The sequence below is a fragment of the Schistocerca piceifrons genome, chromosome 8, assembly GCF_021461385.2.
Source record: "Schistocerca piceifrons isolate TAMUIC-IGC-003096 chromosome 8, iqSchPice1.1, whole genome shotgun sequence".
NCBI lineage: Eukaryota > Metazoa > Arthropoda > Insecta > Orthoptera > Acrididae > Schistocerca > Schistocerca piceifrons.
Window position 1 is genome coordinate 415994115 of NC_060145.1, and position 14805 is coordinate 416008919.

The 14805-nt window shown below is 39.0% G+C and overlaps 1 protein-coding gene across 4 annotated transcripts in view; it reads left to right on the forward strand.

Annotated features, from left to right (window-relative positions):
* LOC124711854 (anoctamin-1-like) overlaps positions 1–14805 on the forward strand; it is a 138858-nt gene that overhangs the window by 58798 nt on the left and 65255 nt on the right. For all 4 annotated transcript variants that reach the window (XR_007005535.1, XM_047242081.1, XM_047242082.1 and 1 more), the window contains one exon: positions 13098–13258. Coding sequence is in view for 3 of the 4 variants with exons in the window: in XM_047242081.1 (XP_047098037.1) it covers positions 13098–13258 (161 nt within the window). In the remaining variant the exon portion in view is untranslated. The remainder of the gene's footprint in view (positions 1–13097; positions 13259–14805) is intronic.

The following is a 14805-nucleotide window of genomic DNA, read 5'->3' on the forward strand; positions in this document are numbered from 1 at the left end:
TAGACATTAAACATCAAACATATTTCAGTTTTTGAACAGAAAGGAGAATTTTGTTTATAGTTGTTGTTTTGGCTTATTTAATTGTAATTCAGTATGTTGTTGAGAATGAATCTCTCAATTATATTGTATTTATTAGACATTAAAAAAATGCTTAAGTGCATACCAAGGATAGTTTTTCATATGAAATCATTGTCATTGGTTGTAATTTCTCTTATGAGAGATTGTGCTGCTGGTGTGTTAGCACTTCATTATATAGTGAAAATAACTGCTCCAAGTCTATGTTTGAACATGTAACCGTCAGTGCAACTGCAGCAAATTGTGGCTTGTCAAGTTTTGTTGCCTGCAGGCATTTGACTACGTCCACAGTTCTTGCTGAAAGCTGCTGTTCAGTTAAATTCTGAATAGATTTGTATCCCTTCAGAATATCTGTGCTGCTATGAGTTGCCATGCCAGGTACAAACAAGACACTTTGTCATGTCAGCATTAACAGAGTTTGTGATTACTGTCCTATGGTTGAAACACAATCCTTGGACTGAGAATAGAGACTTATATGGATCTGTAGCCATGAGCATTGCCAGTGTTGTTTGGAGATGCAGTCTGATGCGTTTAAGTGTTTCTCTCATCTCTGCCAGAAGAGAATGCCTCTTTACTGTATTCGCAAGCTTGCTGGTTTCATACCAAAAATTCCATCTGCCATAGTAACAAAGCCATTGTTCAGCTTCTTTAACTTTAAGTATAATTTATTTGAGGTAGGATGGTTTGTAGACTCTAAGAAGACAGTGATGTTCATCAAATCATTTGTGCATGCTACTTAATGAACAGTTCCTCCAGAAGAATTGAACTTACATCGCCAGACAGTGGATTAACGTAATCAATGCTTGCAGTAGATAATACCTGTGTATCATTGCTACAGAAGAATTCCACCATCTCTTCAAAATATTCTGCTGCATAACTGGCTATGGAAAGTCAAGAGCTCCTATGTGTCAACACCAGAAGAGGAAATGACTTCAGATCCCTCTTCTCCTCCTTTAAAGACTATAGATATAAATGTTTTCGCCTCCTGGTATTCAGAACAGTGCTCTTTAAGTTGGTTGTAACTGAGTTCAGTTTCAAACGTTCCTTGGAAAAAACGTTTGCCACCAGATTCAGTATGTGTGCTCAACACTGAACATGGCTGAAATGGTCTCCTATGACTGTTCTCAATGAATTGGCACACTTATTCGTATACCTAGCACTGTTGATTACAATAGATTTAACATTATCATACTGAATCACTAAAAAAACAAATTTGAAGTGAAAGTGTGTAAATTGCATGATTTTGAGTTAGTTATGTTTATTTCAGCATAAAATGATACACAATCATCATCTTCATAAATATTTAGCTCTAGTTTTTTTAAAAAAGTAATCTGCATTTTTGTATAAATAACTCACTAACTGAATATACATTCATGTTCCAAGATTCAGCATGACAAATTTTAAGTGAACAATTACTTGAATTATATTATATGTGTTACGCATTGATAAATTTCGGTGCCATTCTGGAAGAACAAAAGTAAAATGTTAAGAAAAAATGAAGATGATATTACATGAATGAAAATGCTTTGTAAATCTACTTTTTACCAGAACTATGTAAAGCACAAAAGAAAATATATAAATTAACTGGTCACAAATGTATATAAAGGATTACAAATGTTAAATGTCTGTATGTACAGTATATACAGTTACATATTTTGTTCAGAGAGAAATTCAGAAAATGACGGTTTTCGCTTGGCTTGACGTTTATACACATACCCGGGAACATCCCATATGACAGTCCAACGGTAATCTGCTAAAATAGTAGGGCTCCTCTTTCTGGCATACCTCTTCTGAAATGTGTCTGCAGCTTGTGGTCTCGCGGTCGCGTTCTCGTTTCCCGAGCACGGGGTCCTGGGTTCAGCTCCCGGCGGTGGCGGGGGTTTTCACCTGCCTCAAGATGAGTGAGTGTGTTGTCTTCATCATTTCATCATCACTCATAAAAATGGCATGACTGGACTGAGCAAAGGTTGGGAATTTGTGTGGGTGCTGATAACCGCACAGTTGAGTGCCCCACAAACCAAACCATCATCATCATCATCATCATCATCTTTTCAAATATGGCAAAATCTAGATGAAATCACTCCCCATGTTCATCACTTACTGCACCACAATCTTTGGGGAAGAAGTCAAGATGACTATGTAAGAAATGCATTTTCAGTGACATGCTGCAACCAAGTTTTTCATAAGATGACAACATGTTATCTACAATCTCCTTGTAATTTATTGCTCATTTGTTCCCTAAGAACTGTAAACAGACTGTCTTAAAACATTCCCATGCATGCTTCTCATCAGCTTGTATGATTGCATCAAAAGTATGGTCTCCAAAAAGCACTCGAATCTGTGGGCCTACAAAGATGCCCTCCTTTACTTTGTCATCACTTAAGGGAATTTTTGCCTTAAGTAATTAAATGCTTCACCATCTTTGACATTCCCTTAACAAAGTTTTTCATGAGACTCAACTTGATATGCAAGGGCGGGAGAAGAATCTTTTAAGGGTCTACTAGCGGTTCACTCGTAATGTTCTTTATACCTGATTGAAGAGATTTCCTGGTGTGCCATTCATGTTTACTGTAATGAGATGGAGGATACTCTAACTGCATACCTAGTAGCAGTGCAACCACTTTCAAGTCACCACAAATCTGCCATTGAGAGTCATTATTCTTGATGGCTTCTAGTAAAATTTTCATATTTTGGTATGACTCTTTCATACACACACTATGCACAACTGGAATAAAAGGAAGCTCATTACCTATATGTAAAAGCACTGCTTTTAAGCTCAACTTTGAGAATCAATAAAGAGTCTCCACTCATCAGGGTTTTAATTAATTCTGAGATCCTTCATTAGACCATTTATGTCCACACATGCTACAAGACTATTTTGCATGTTAAAAAAAGGAGTGAATTGTTGCTCTCTTCTGCGGTAGAACGAAACATTTACATCGCTTTCCAGAAAATTGCACTACTGCAACCTTGAGGCTAAAATCTTAGCCTTAGCTATAGAGAGCTCCAAATCTCTAATGAGATCACTTAACTCATTTGGAGACAATTTTTGTGGATCATCAGTTGATGATATATTTGGAAGAAACTCTGGATCTTGTGATTTACATGGTTCAGGACTTTCAGACTCCCTATCAGAAGTAATCTCATACTCTGTCAGTGTTTCAGGTATTGGTAATCCTTCCCCGTGTAGAACTGGACGTATGGCAGATGGAATGCTAGGATAGATCACTGTCTGCTTCTTCTTCTTCTTCTTCTTCTTCTTCTTCTTCTTAGATATTCCCTTCTTGATAGGAGGAACCATACAAAAGTAGCAGTCACTGACATGGTTAGTTGACTCACGCCAGATCATGGGCATTGCAAAGGGCATTGAACGTCCTTTCCCATGCATCCAGTTCCTGAGGTTGCTGGCACAAGTGTTCCAGATCACATGTGGAGCCCAGGATTTATCTTGATCACCTATTTTGCACCCAAAATAACAGCTTTTTTAACCAATGGAGTTATTTGCTGTTTTTGTGAAGCAAAATGTGTCAGCACTATTAACACAAACTCTTAGCATTTTTGTTCACTTCAGAAGCAGTCAACTTGAACAACTGGTAGTTAATCTGGAAACAAATATGCAAAAATTATTACATGTGTTAATAAATTCACTGAAGTTGAAGAGGAGGGAGACAAAAAAAATCACTAAAATTGGTATCAAAATGTTTATATCCTAAATATTGCACACAAGTAAGGCCACGGACAATAATGTAATCCATTGTTAATAGTTATTTTGACTTTGATGAACCATTATAATATTTGATTTTAAACTTAACATAAAAATCTGTGTATAATTATCTCACTGTAATAAAGCAGTGTAAAATGAAAACTAGAGCTAATTTTGAATTGTCTTTGTTATATGCATGATCAGCACATTAGAATTGATAGGAATTGGCTATTTTCATTTGATTTACATTTCATTGTTGCATAGTGCTATTATAATCTTGCAGAACACCCAACATTGCATGAGCACACTGAGTAGAGTTTGCTGTGCCAATAACTTGCACTCTCCAACAAAAAGTTTTTGTTCACTCAAGCCTCAGCCATTTTTATTATCACAGCAGTAACACAATGACCTCTTCTGTCAGTGGTCTTGTCTGCTAAGACTACAACAGCCTTCTGCCAGCTAGTTCCTGAATCACCTCATCCTTTTGTTGTTTTTTTCCTGAAGATACAACAGTTTCCCTCATTGTCTTGCTGCATGGAATGTCACCAGCACCTTAAACAAAAGTAACCCTGCTGTTAACATTCCGTTTAAAAACAATCTAAATCAGTGCGAACAAAATTTATTGCTTCATTAAATATACGGTTGCAAGCTGAAAACTACAATTCGATTTTCATGCTTTTTAGTATTGGTAACCACTGCTTGCCTTTGAGAAATTCATTCATCCACTGCCAAAAAATCTTTAATTTCCAGTTGTAAAGAGGAATGTTCACTTTCAAAAAAGTTTTGGCAGTCCTTTGAGCCAGATATTTGCAGTCGTTTTTCTTTTTCTTGGAAACTTGAAACCTGCCGCTGATCAAAGCTTGCCGCTTTATTTGCAAATTGGAATTCTTGGCTTTATTTCCTTTGTCCTTCTCATTGTGCACATGTTTCAGTACAGTATCTTTTCTGTCCAAACATATCCTACTGTTGCTGTATTTACAGAATACTGTATATTTATCAGGAACATACAGATTATCAGCTTCAAACTCCAGTGCTATTTCATTGGCAGTAACTGCATGCTTTGGCATTTTTTACAATTACGGAACTGCTTCTGTGAATGAGATCCAGGTAAACAGCAAGCACAACATAACATGGACAGTACTGCACTCTTTGGACAGAGATGTGAAACAACAACCACTCTGCACAGCCAAAGATCTTGCAGTAAGACAAATTTTGACTTGATAAATACAACTGTAAATAATTATCTTTTGACACAGAAAGATCTTCAAACTACTTTCGATGGAAATATTCATTGTCAGTGAGTGGATTCCCTTTCAGATGCATTGGAAGCAATTGTGGTGCAGGAGCAAATGATCTCAACGCTCACCACTTGCAACATTTACAACATTTACTTACCTCAAGGCAGGCCAGGTACTTACACTGAGTTACCACCTTATTCCAACAACTTTCATCCCCTTTTCTCCTACTTGAGGATTTTAATACGAACACCTCCCCTCTCCCTCCTCCTGTGGGGATGTACCACTTCATCTGGTAGGGGCCATCTACTTAAGCAGCTTTTTATCAACCAATGATGGTACTCCTACCCACTTCAGTGCCACCCATGGCACCTTTACAGTTGTAAATCTAACATTCTCTTCCCCCGTCTCACGACTTTGCTACTTCGGTCACTTCGTAGTGGCCTTTGTGACAGTGATCACTTTCCGCTGATGTTATCACTTCCTTGTTACTGATCCTGTCGCCTTCATGCCGCTGCCAGGTGGTCAGACTACTACTGCTGTGTTGCACTCCTCATTACATTCCTCCTGGAAGGAACTCACTGTTGTATGGCCCCTCCACATTGATCATACCAGACTGACCCACAGTTTTATTTTAAGTAACAAGCCACAGTTGTGGAGCCGTACTGACAATTACTCATCTCCTGATTAATGCTCCCTCCTTCTGGCCCTCCTTGCTAAGCCTGGCCGCCTGAGTTCCTTCCCTTTAATGTTGGTGGGCAACTAATAGACAATTGAACTGATTCTTCGCTTCCTCTGTGGCAGTGGTTTTTATTCTCAAGTATAATGTTTTAATCGGAGGAGGAAGGGGGTGATGGTTGCATCTCTTGCCACATGCTGGGCCAGGGGGACCCCTAACTCCTCCTCATTTGCTTGCTGCCTGTGCCATTCGTCCTTTCTTCTGCTGTAATTTCCCATTTTAGAAGTAGCACTTTGTTGATTAGTAGATCTATCCTCCTCTTTATGCTTTGCCTGTGATGGATTGGGAGCGGTACAGATTTTCATGCAAGGGTCCTGGCTAATGCCCAAGTGTGGACTTAATTATTTCGTCTCAATTTATTGTTGACTTTCCATCTGATTTCCATTACATTTTTAGCCTTTCTGCTTTTACTGTTCTGGATCTCTTGAATAGAAGACATTCTTTGCTGTATACCTCTCTTCGCCCTTACTCAGGTTGATGAGGTCAAATGCTGGAGAGATTTCTCGCTTCATTACTCTAACCAATGTACCAATCCAATTCGTATACCTCAACTTCCCCGTAAATCATTTTTCAGTTCTGGCATCAGTATTGCCTACAGTACCTCACTTTTACCACTCCTACGTTCTTTTCTCATCAAAGTACATTACTGGTTCTGCCATATATATGGACGAGTGAACCCTTGACTGAGGGACTGATGACATCACTGTTTAGTCCCTTATTCCAATCAACGAGCCAACCTAATAGAAGGTGTATGAAGAATAAAATCTCGAGGGATGCATGCTGACTTACAACTGAAGTAGACTGAGAGTATTACTGCCTACAGGAAGTGATTAGCTTCAGCATTCTATGCACTTAAAGTAATGAATTCAGTCTCCAGCAGCTTAAGTGTGTATTTCATATATTTTAATTCTATAATTGGTTACAGCATAACATTGTGTGGAACAAATGATCAGAATGTACAGTTTTTGAGCTACAAAAAAGAGCTATGTGAATTATAACAAAACATGGCAAGAGAACTTGCTGTACTAAGTTGTTTAAATCTATGGGAATCTTGACTGTTCCATGTGAACACATCTTGCAAACAGTGACCCACATAAAGAAAGGCATCAAATGTCACTCTTTAAACAGGTCTCTACATGAACATGGGACTAAAATCAGCCACCACTTACATGAAATACAAGCCTTCAGGAATACTATACAAATTATGTTAGAAAAGTTATTTTATACTTCCAAGGATAATCTCATGATATACATAGTAAAATATGATGTACAATCATGTAACATAGAAAATCAAGCAATATATCTTCGTATGTATCTGTATTTCCACGTATTTAAGTATTTATGTGTCTAAGGTGTGAAACGTAGTCAACCCATGATCATTGCACAATGAAGCTAAACGTTGCAAGTTGTGTTGGCAACGCCAATTGTGGATTACATCAGCATTTCCGCTCTCGCGTCTCCCCTCTGTTCAATGGCCTAAATATTCCTTTAACTCTGCCGCCTCATAGGGTGCAAACCGCCTTTCTTTCCTGCTACTTATAACTCGTTCAGTCACATTAAATGTCAGTAGGAAGAAAATGGGATGAGTAGTATACTCAGGTAAATCTTACTAAGAAGAAACATAACATCAGGGAATTCTTAGCATTGATCTTATGGGTTTTTCACCGGGGCTATGTATTTGTGACATAGAATTGTGAAAAACATGTAGTCTGAGAACGTAAAATCGTAGTTCAACTGTAAATGCTCATTTAATCTCTTGCAGTCTTCCTAACATTTTACTATATATTCCTGTTCCATTCTTACACTTACTGCAAAAATATTTCTTTAATGTATTTCTAACAAGTCATATTATTATTATTATTAACAATATTATGAAAAGGAAAGTTGTTACTCACCATATAGCGGAGATGCTGAGTTGCAGATAGGCACAACAAAAAGACTGTCACAAATAAAGCTTTCGGCCAGTAAGGCCTTCGTCAAAAATAGACAACACACACCACACACGGCTGCAGTCTCAGGCAACTGTAGCTACACTGCGAGAAGCAACACCAGAGCTTGATGGGAGTGCCAACTAGGTGGGAGGCTGGGGAGGAGAGGGGGAGGGATAGTAAGCTAGGGGTGATGGACAGTGAAGTGCAGCAGGTTAGACGGAGGGCAGAGGATAGGAGGGGAGAACTAGCAGAAAAGGAGAGAGGTAAAAAGACTTGGTGCGATGGTGGAATGAGGGTTGTGTAGTGCTGGAATGGGAACAGCGAAGGAGCTGGATGGGTGAGGACAATGATTAATGAAGGTTGAGGCCAAGAGGGTTATGGGAACATAGGATGTATTACAGGGAAAGTTCCCACATGCGCAATTCAGAAAAGCTGGTGTTGGTGGAAAGGATCCTTATGGCACAGGCTGTGAAGCATTCATTGAAATGAAAGATTTCATATTTGGCAGCGTGCTCAGCTACAGGATGATACACTTGTTTCTTGGTCACAGTTTGTCAGTGGTTATTTATGCGGACAGCCAGGTTGTTAGTTGTCATACCCACAAAGAATGCAGCACAGTGGTTACAGCTTAACTTGTAGATCACATGACTGGTTTCACAGGTAGTCGTACCTTTGATAGGATACATGATGTTTCTGACTGGACTGAAGCAGGTGGTGGTGGGAGAATGTATGAGACAGGTCTTGCATCTAGATCTATTACAGGGGTATGAGCCAAGGTAAGGTATTGGGAGCAGGGGTTGTGTAGGGATGGACGAGTATATTGTGTAGGTTCGGTGGACCATGGAATACCACTGTAGAAGGGGTGGAATACCACTGTGGAAGGGGTGGGAAGGGTAGTTGGCAGGACATTTCTCATTTCAGGTCACGATGAGAGGTAGTTGAAACACCGGCAGATAAGTTAATTCACTCCCTCCAATCCTGGGTGGTACTGAGTTACGAGGGGAATGCTCCTCTGTGGCCAGACAGTGGGACTTTGGGAGGTGGTGGGGGACTGGAAAGATCAGGCACAGAAGATTTGTTTTTGTACAAGATTGGGTGCATAATTATGGTCTGTGAAGGCTTCAATAAGACCCTTGGTATATTTCAAGAAGGACTGCTCGCCACTCTAGATGCGATGACCATGAGTGGCTAGACTGTATGGAAGGGACTTCTTTGTATGGAACGGGTGGCAGCCGTCGAAGTGGAGGTATTGCTGGTGGTTAGTAGGTTTGATATGGACGGAGGTACTGATATAGCCATCTTTCAGGTGGAGGTCAACATCTAAGAACATGGCTTGTTGCGTTGAATAGGACTAGATGAAGCAAATGGGGGAGGAGTTGTTGATGTTCTGGAGGAATGCGGATAGGGTGTCCTCACCCTCAGTCCAGATCGCAAAGATGTTATCAGTGAATCTGAACCAGGTGAAGAGTTTAGGAATCTAAGTATTTATGAAAGATTCCTCTAGATTGCCCATGAATAGGTTGGCATAGAATGGTGCCATGCGGTTGCCTATAGCCATATCCCAGATTTGTTTGTAGGTAATGCCTTCAAAGGAGAAGTAATTGTGCATGAGGATATAGTTGAGTATGGCGACTAGGAAGGAGATCGTTGGTTTGGAATTTGTTGGGTGTTTGGAAAGGTATTGTTCAATAGCAGTAAAGCCATGGGCATTAGGGGTGTTAGTGTAAAGGGAGATGGCATCAATAGTGACAAACGGGGCACTGTTTGGTAAAGGGACAGGAACTGTGGAGAGTCGGTGGATGAAATGGTTGGTATGTTTTATATAGGGGTGTAGGTTCTGGCTAATAAGTTGAGGGTGTTGGTCTATGAGAGCAGAGATTCTCTCAGTGGGGGCACAGTAACCGGCCACAATGGGGCGTCCTGGGTGACTGGGTTTATGAACTTTAGGAAGCATGTAGAAGGTGGGAGTACAGGGATTGGTGGGGTGAACAGAGAGATGGACTCCGAGGAGGGATTCTGGGATGGGCCTAAGGATTTGAGGAGTGACTGAAGATCCTTTTTGATTTCTGGAATGGGGTCACTGTGGCAAAGTTTGTAGGAGGAAGTATCCAACAGCTGGTGGAGGAGTCCTTCTGCCAGGTAATCCTTGCGGTTCAAAAGAACATTGGTGTGGAGCCTTTGCCCACAGGTCGGATTATAAGGTCAGGATCACTTTTTAGATGGTGGACTGCGGTTCTTTCTGAGGATGTAGAATTTGTTTGCATGTTGAGGGATTTGTGGAATGATGGTGGGGCAAGGTTCGAAGTTAAGAAATTCTGGGAAGTTAACTGGTTGTGATTTGGAGGCAATGGGGGGTGGATCATGGTTGGATGGAAGAGTGAACTGAGTTAGGCAGGTTGAGTCTGATTGGTAGGGTTGGTGGTGAAAAAGTGTTTCCACTGTAGGGACCGGGAGAAGGAGAGAACGTCTTCAAAAAGTCCTGCATGTTTGAATTTGGAAGTGGGGCAAAAGGTGAGGCCTTTTGAAGGGGCTGATATTTCTGTGGGGCTGAGGCTTCTGGAGGAAAGGTTCATGACTGTGTTACAGGTCTGATTAGGTTCTGGATTCTTTGTGGTGGTGGGAGGAAGTTTCAGAGGGTGGGGTAAGTGTACTAAGTGTGGAAGAAGGGTGTGTCAGCTATGAGGTGACGGTGGTCGGGGGGGGGGGGGTAAGTTTGGAGGTTTTGTAGAGGTGATGGACAATGGTACGTCAAGGCAGGAGTAGGAAGTGAACAAGGTGGAGAACATTTTGAGGCGGTGGCGTGCATCTTGCATGGTTCCAGGAGGGCAAGAGTTTCGTTGTGTGTTATGGGTTCCAGAAATTTGGAACTGCATAGCAGGAGAATTTTGTGGATGGAGAGAATGAACTCCAAGGTAGTTTGGGCTTGGTTGATATGGTTTTGCAGCACTGTGTTGGTGAGAATGACATCCTTCATTTTAATGACTTCTTCACAGCCTATGCCATATGGATCCTTCCCAACACCACAAGCTTTTCTCAACTGCACAGATGGGAACTTTCCCTGTAATATATCCTATGTTACCGTAACCCTCTTCTCCTCAAACTTCGTTAATCATTGTCCTCACCCATCCAGCACCTTCCCTGTTCTCATTCCAAAACTACACAGTCTTGAATGAAAAACAGCCCACAGTTGCACTAAATTATATTTATTTTAAACCTTGACCATGGTTTCAGCTATAATAATATATACTCTTTCAGAAGTCATACACAGTAATAAATGAAAAATGTCTTAGCCCAGCGGCATTTTTCATTTATTATTGTATATGACTTCTGAAGAAGGCTATATTATTATAGCTGAAACCATGGCCAATGTTTAAAATAAACATAATTTAGTGCAACTGTGGGCTATTTTTCACTCTAGACAATTCTCAAAACTCAAAGTAAAATCATCTAGTGGGTGGGATGACATATCGTTCCACACTACTTAAAGAATGCAAAAATGAGTTAATAAAACCAATAACATATCTAATTAACAGTTCAGTTGGCCAGGGGACCTTTCCAGAGCTTTTAAAAATCACTGAGATACAACCAGTGTGTAAAAAGGGGGCTCTCACTGACATAAATAATTACCGGCCAATCTCTTTGACTTCAACACTTGGCAAGCTGCTTGAAAGAATAATTCTAGATCAAATGGAACCCTTCTTCTGTAAATACAAACTATTAAACAAAACACAACATGGGTTTCGAAAAGGACAATCTACAATAACAGCATTAGCAACTTTTTTCCATGAACTACTGAACAGGCTGGATGAAGGAAACAAAGTTATAGGGACTTTCCTTGATCTGTCTAAAGCATTCGATTCTGTGAATCGTGCAGTACTGTTATCCAAGTTAGAAAATTACGGAATAAGAGCAGTAGCTCTAAAATTACTAAGTTCTTATCTCCGTGATAGAAGACAGTGCACAAAACTAAATTATAAGAATGAAAGTAAGATCCAAACACTAAAGTCAGCATACAGAACTCTCAACTGTGGAGTTCCCCAAGGAAGTATACTTGGACCATTCTTGTTTATAGTATATATTAATGATATAACATGGCCGCAAAACTCCAAACTAGTGAACGATGCTGATGATACATCTTTTATTAGCTGGGGCTGTACAGAGTGGGCAGCATTCCAAAGCAACAAAGAGAACTTAGAAATGATCACAGAATATCTAATAGTGAATAAGCTTACACTGAATAAGGACAAGGCTGTAGTAATAAAGTTCTTGCTACATTTTAATAATACTCATACTCAATCACTTTCTACAGTTGAAACGAACATCTCACTTGGAAAGAGCATATTAGCACCACCTGCAAAAAGGTTTCTAGTAATATTTACTTACTAAAACATCTCACAAATATAGTAGCTCCCCTTGTCCTTAAACAAGTGTATTATGGGTTAATACACTCACATCTGCAATATGGGATCGAGGTCTGGGGTGGGGCACCCACTGTCTATATGGATCGCATTTTCAGGCTTCAAAATAGAGCAGTTAGGATAATTGCTAATATAAGCAAATGCCAGTCCTCTAGGGACTATTTTAATAATTATAAATTACTGACTGTGTAGTCATTGTATGTATTTAAGACCATAATGTTTGTAAAAGAGAATGAGGAAAATAGTGTAAAGAACAGTGACACCAATAATTACAGTACCCGAGCCAAAAGTGACTATCATAGGATTTGGACTAACAAGAAAGCTACAGACCACAGTCCATATTTAACTGGGAGACAATTCTATAATAAGTTGCCAAAAAAATATAAAGCAACTCCAAGGCAATCTTTTCAAGGGCAAGTTGAAAAATTTGTCAATAGATAGATGTTTATACTCATTAAAAGAATTTTGAGCTGCAGTACTGTTAGTTTATTCTTTTACATACTGCAGTATATTAGTGGTGGTATTGTTATAATTGACTAATTGATGTATATAATCATTATATGTATGGAGTGATATATTTAATGTGCTAATGTGTTTATAACATTATTGCATGGAATGATATACAATGTGCTACTTGATGTAAATATTCATTCTTGGAATGACATGATATTGATATAATTGTACAAAAAATTGACGATGTCCAAGACTGTAAAATTATCATGGACAAATAAACATTATTATTATTATTATTATTATTATTATTATGCATCATTTCAGAGCACTTCATGTATCTTGCATGCTTTTGCATCATTTTAAAAAGTTTGGAAGTGAAAGCAAATCATTGTTAATCTCTGAGGTGTATTAAAACAACTACAGAATAGCTGCTGTCATTCAGAAGTAAAATTTAATATTCATACAGAGAAAATGAAAAGTGAGTTGCACTAAGATTGTTGTAACATGGTAACTGTTAAGAAACATTTGTGGTTCTTCTTCCAGTGAAGACATCTGTAACAGTCAACTAAACATCACCATGTGTCCTCTGTGTGACTACTTCTGTAGTTTCTGGAATCTTACAGAAACATGTCTTCATGCTCGAATAACGTATCTTTTTGACAATCCTACAACAGTCTTCTTTGCCGTATTCATGTCATTTTGGGGTGAGTACAAATTGTCCCTAAACTTGCATTCGATATTATTATTTTCTTGTGAAGCAATTAAATATAATTAAGTGTACAAAATTTTTTTGATCGTAAATAATATAGTACTTTTTGTCCCTTTTTTCCCCACCATTACCCATTGTCACCACTGTGTGAGAAATATGGTATGAAAAATCATTGCTCCAGATCACACTAATAACAATAATAATAATAATAATAGCCGGCCGGTGTGGACGTACGGTTCTAGGCGCGTCAGTCTGGAACTGCGTGACCGCTACGGTCGCAGGTTCGAATCCTGCCTCGGGCATGGATGTGTGTGATGTCCTTAGGTTAGTTAGGTTTAAGTAGTTCTAAGTTTTAGGGGACTGATGACCACAGATGTTGAGTCCCATAGTGTTCAGAGCCAATAATAATAAAAGATTTTCAGGATGAAAGGAAATGATTCAGCACAGACATTGACACTTTTTCTTTTTTTTTTTTTTACAAATAAACGCATTTCAGAAATTTGTTGTTATATATATTGCTCGAACAGAAAAGGTGAAATATGTAAGAAATATAATTCAATTAAGAGAAATCTGCTATAGAGGATAGAATACAGAACTTTGGAAATAATAAAGTATGTTTTCGCAAGGAGTATTTGCAACAACAGAAATGCTTAACCTTAACATACAGCACTATAATACAAGGCTGAAACCAGAATGTCTGTATGCAAGTGAACACATAATATTAAATTATTAGTTGATTAAAATATGATTATTGGAAAGAAGAATTATGAGGAAAAAATTGACAAAATGGTGAAGTGAGGTTAAAATATATATGAGAACATATAAATCTAAAAACAAAGATGATGTGACTTACCAAATGAAAGTGCTGGCAGGTCGACAGACACACAAACAAACACAAACATACACACAAAATTCAAGCTTTCGCAACAAACTGTTGCCTCATCAGGAAAGAGGGAAGGAGAGGGAAAGACGAAAGGATGTGGGTTTTAAGGGAGAGAGTAAGGAGTCATTCCAATCCCAGGAGCGGAAAGACTTACCTTAGTGGGAAAAAAGGACGGGTATACACTCGCACACACACACATATCCATCCACACATACACAGACACAAGCAGACATATTTAAAAATATACAGACACAAGCAGACATATTTAAAAATATGTCTGCTTGTGTCTGTATATGTGTGGATGGATATGTGTGTGTGTGCGAGTGTATACCCGTCCTTTTTTCCCCCTAAGGTAAGTCTTTCCGCTCCCGGGATTGGAATGACTCCTTACCCTCTCCCTTAAAACCCACATCCTTTCGTCTTTCCCTCTCCTTACCTCTTCCCTGATGAGGCAACAGTTTGTTGCGAAAGCTTGAATTTTGTGTGTATGTTTGTGTTTGTTTGTGTATCTGTCGACCTGCCAGCACTTTCATTTGGTAAGTCACATCATCTTTGTTTTTAGATATATATTTCCTACGTGGAATGTTTCCCTCTATTATAACCATATCATTAATGAGAACATATAAAGTACTACAGAAGCAATGAGAAAGATACGATGT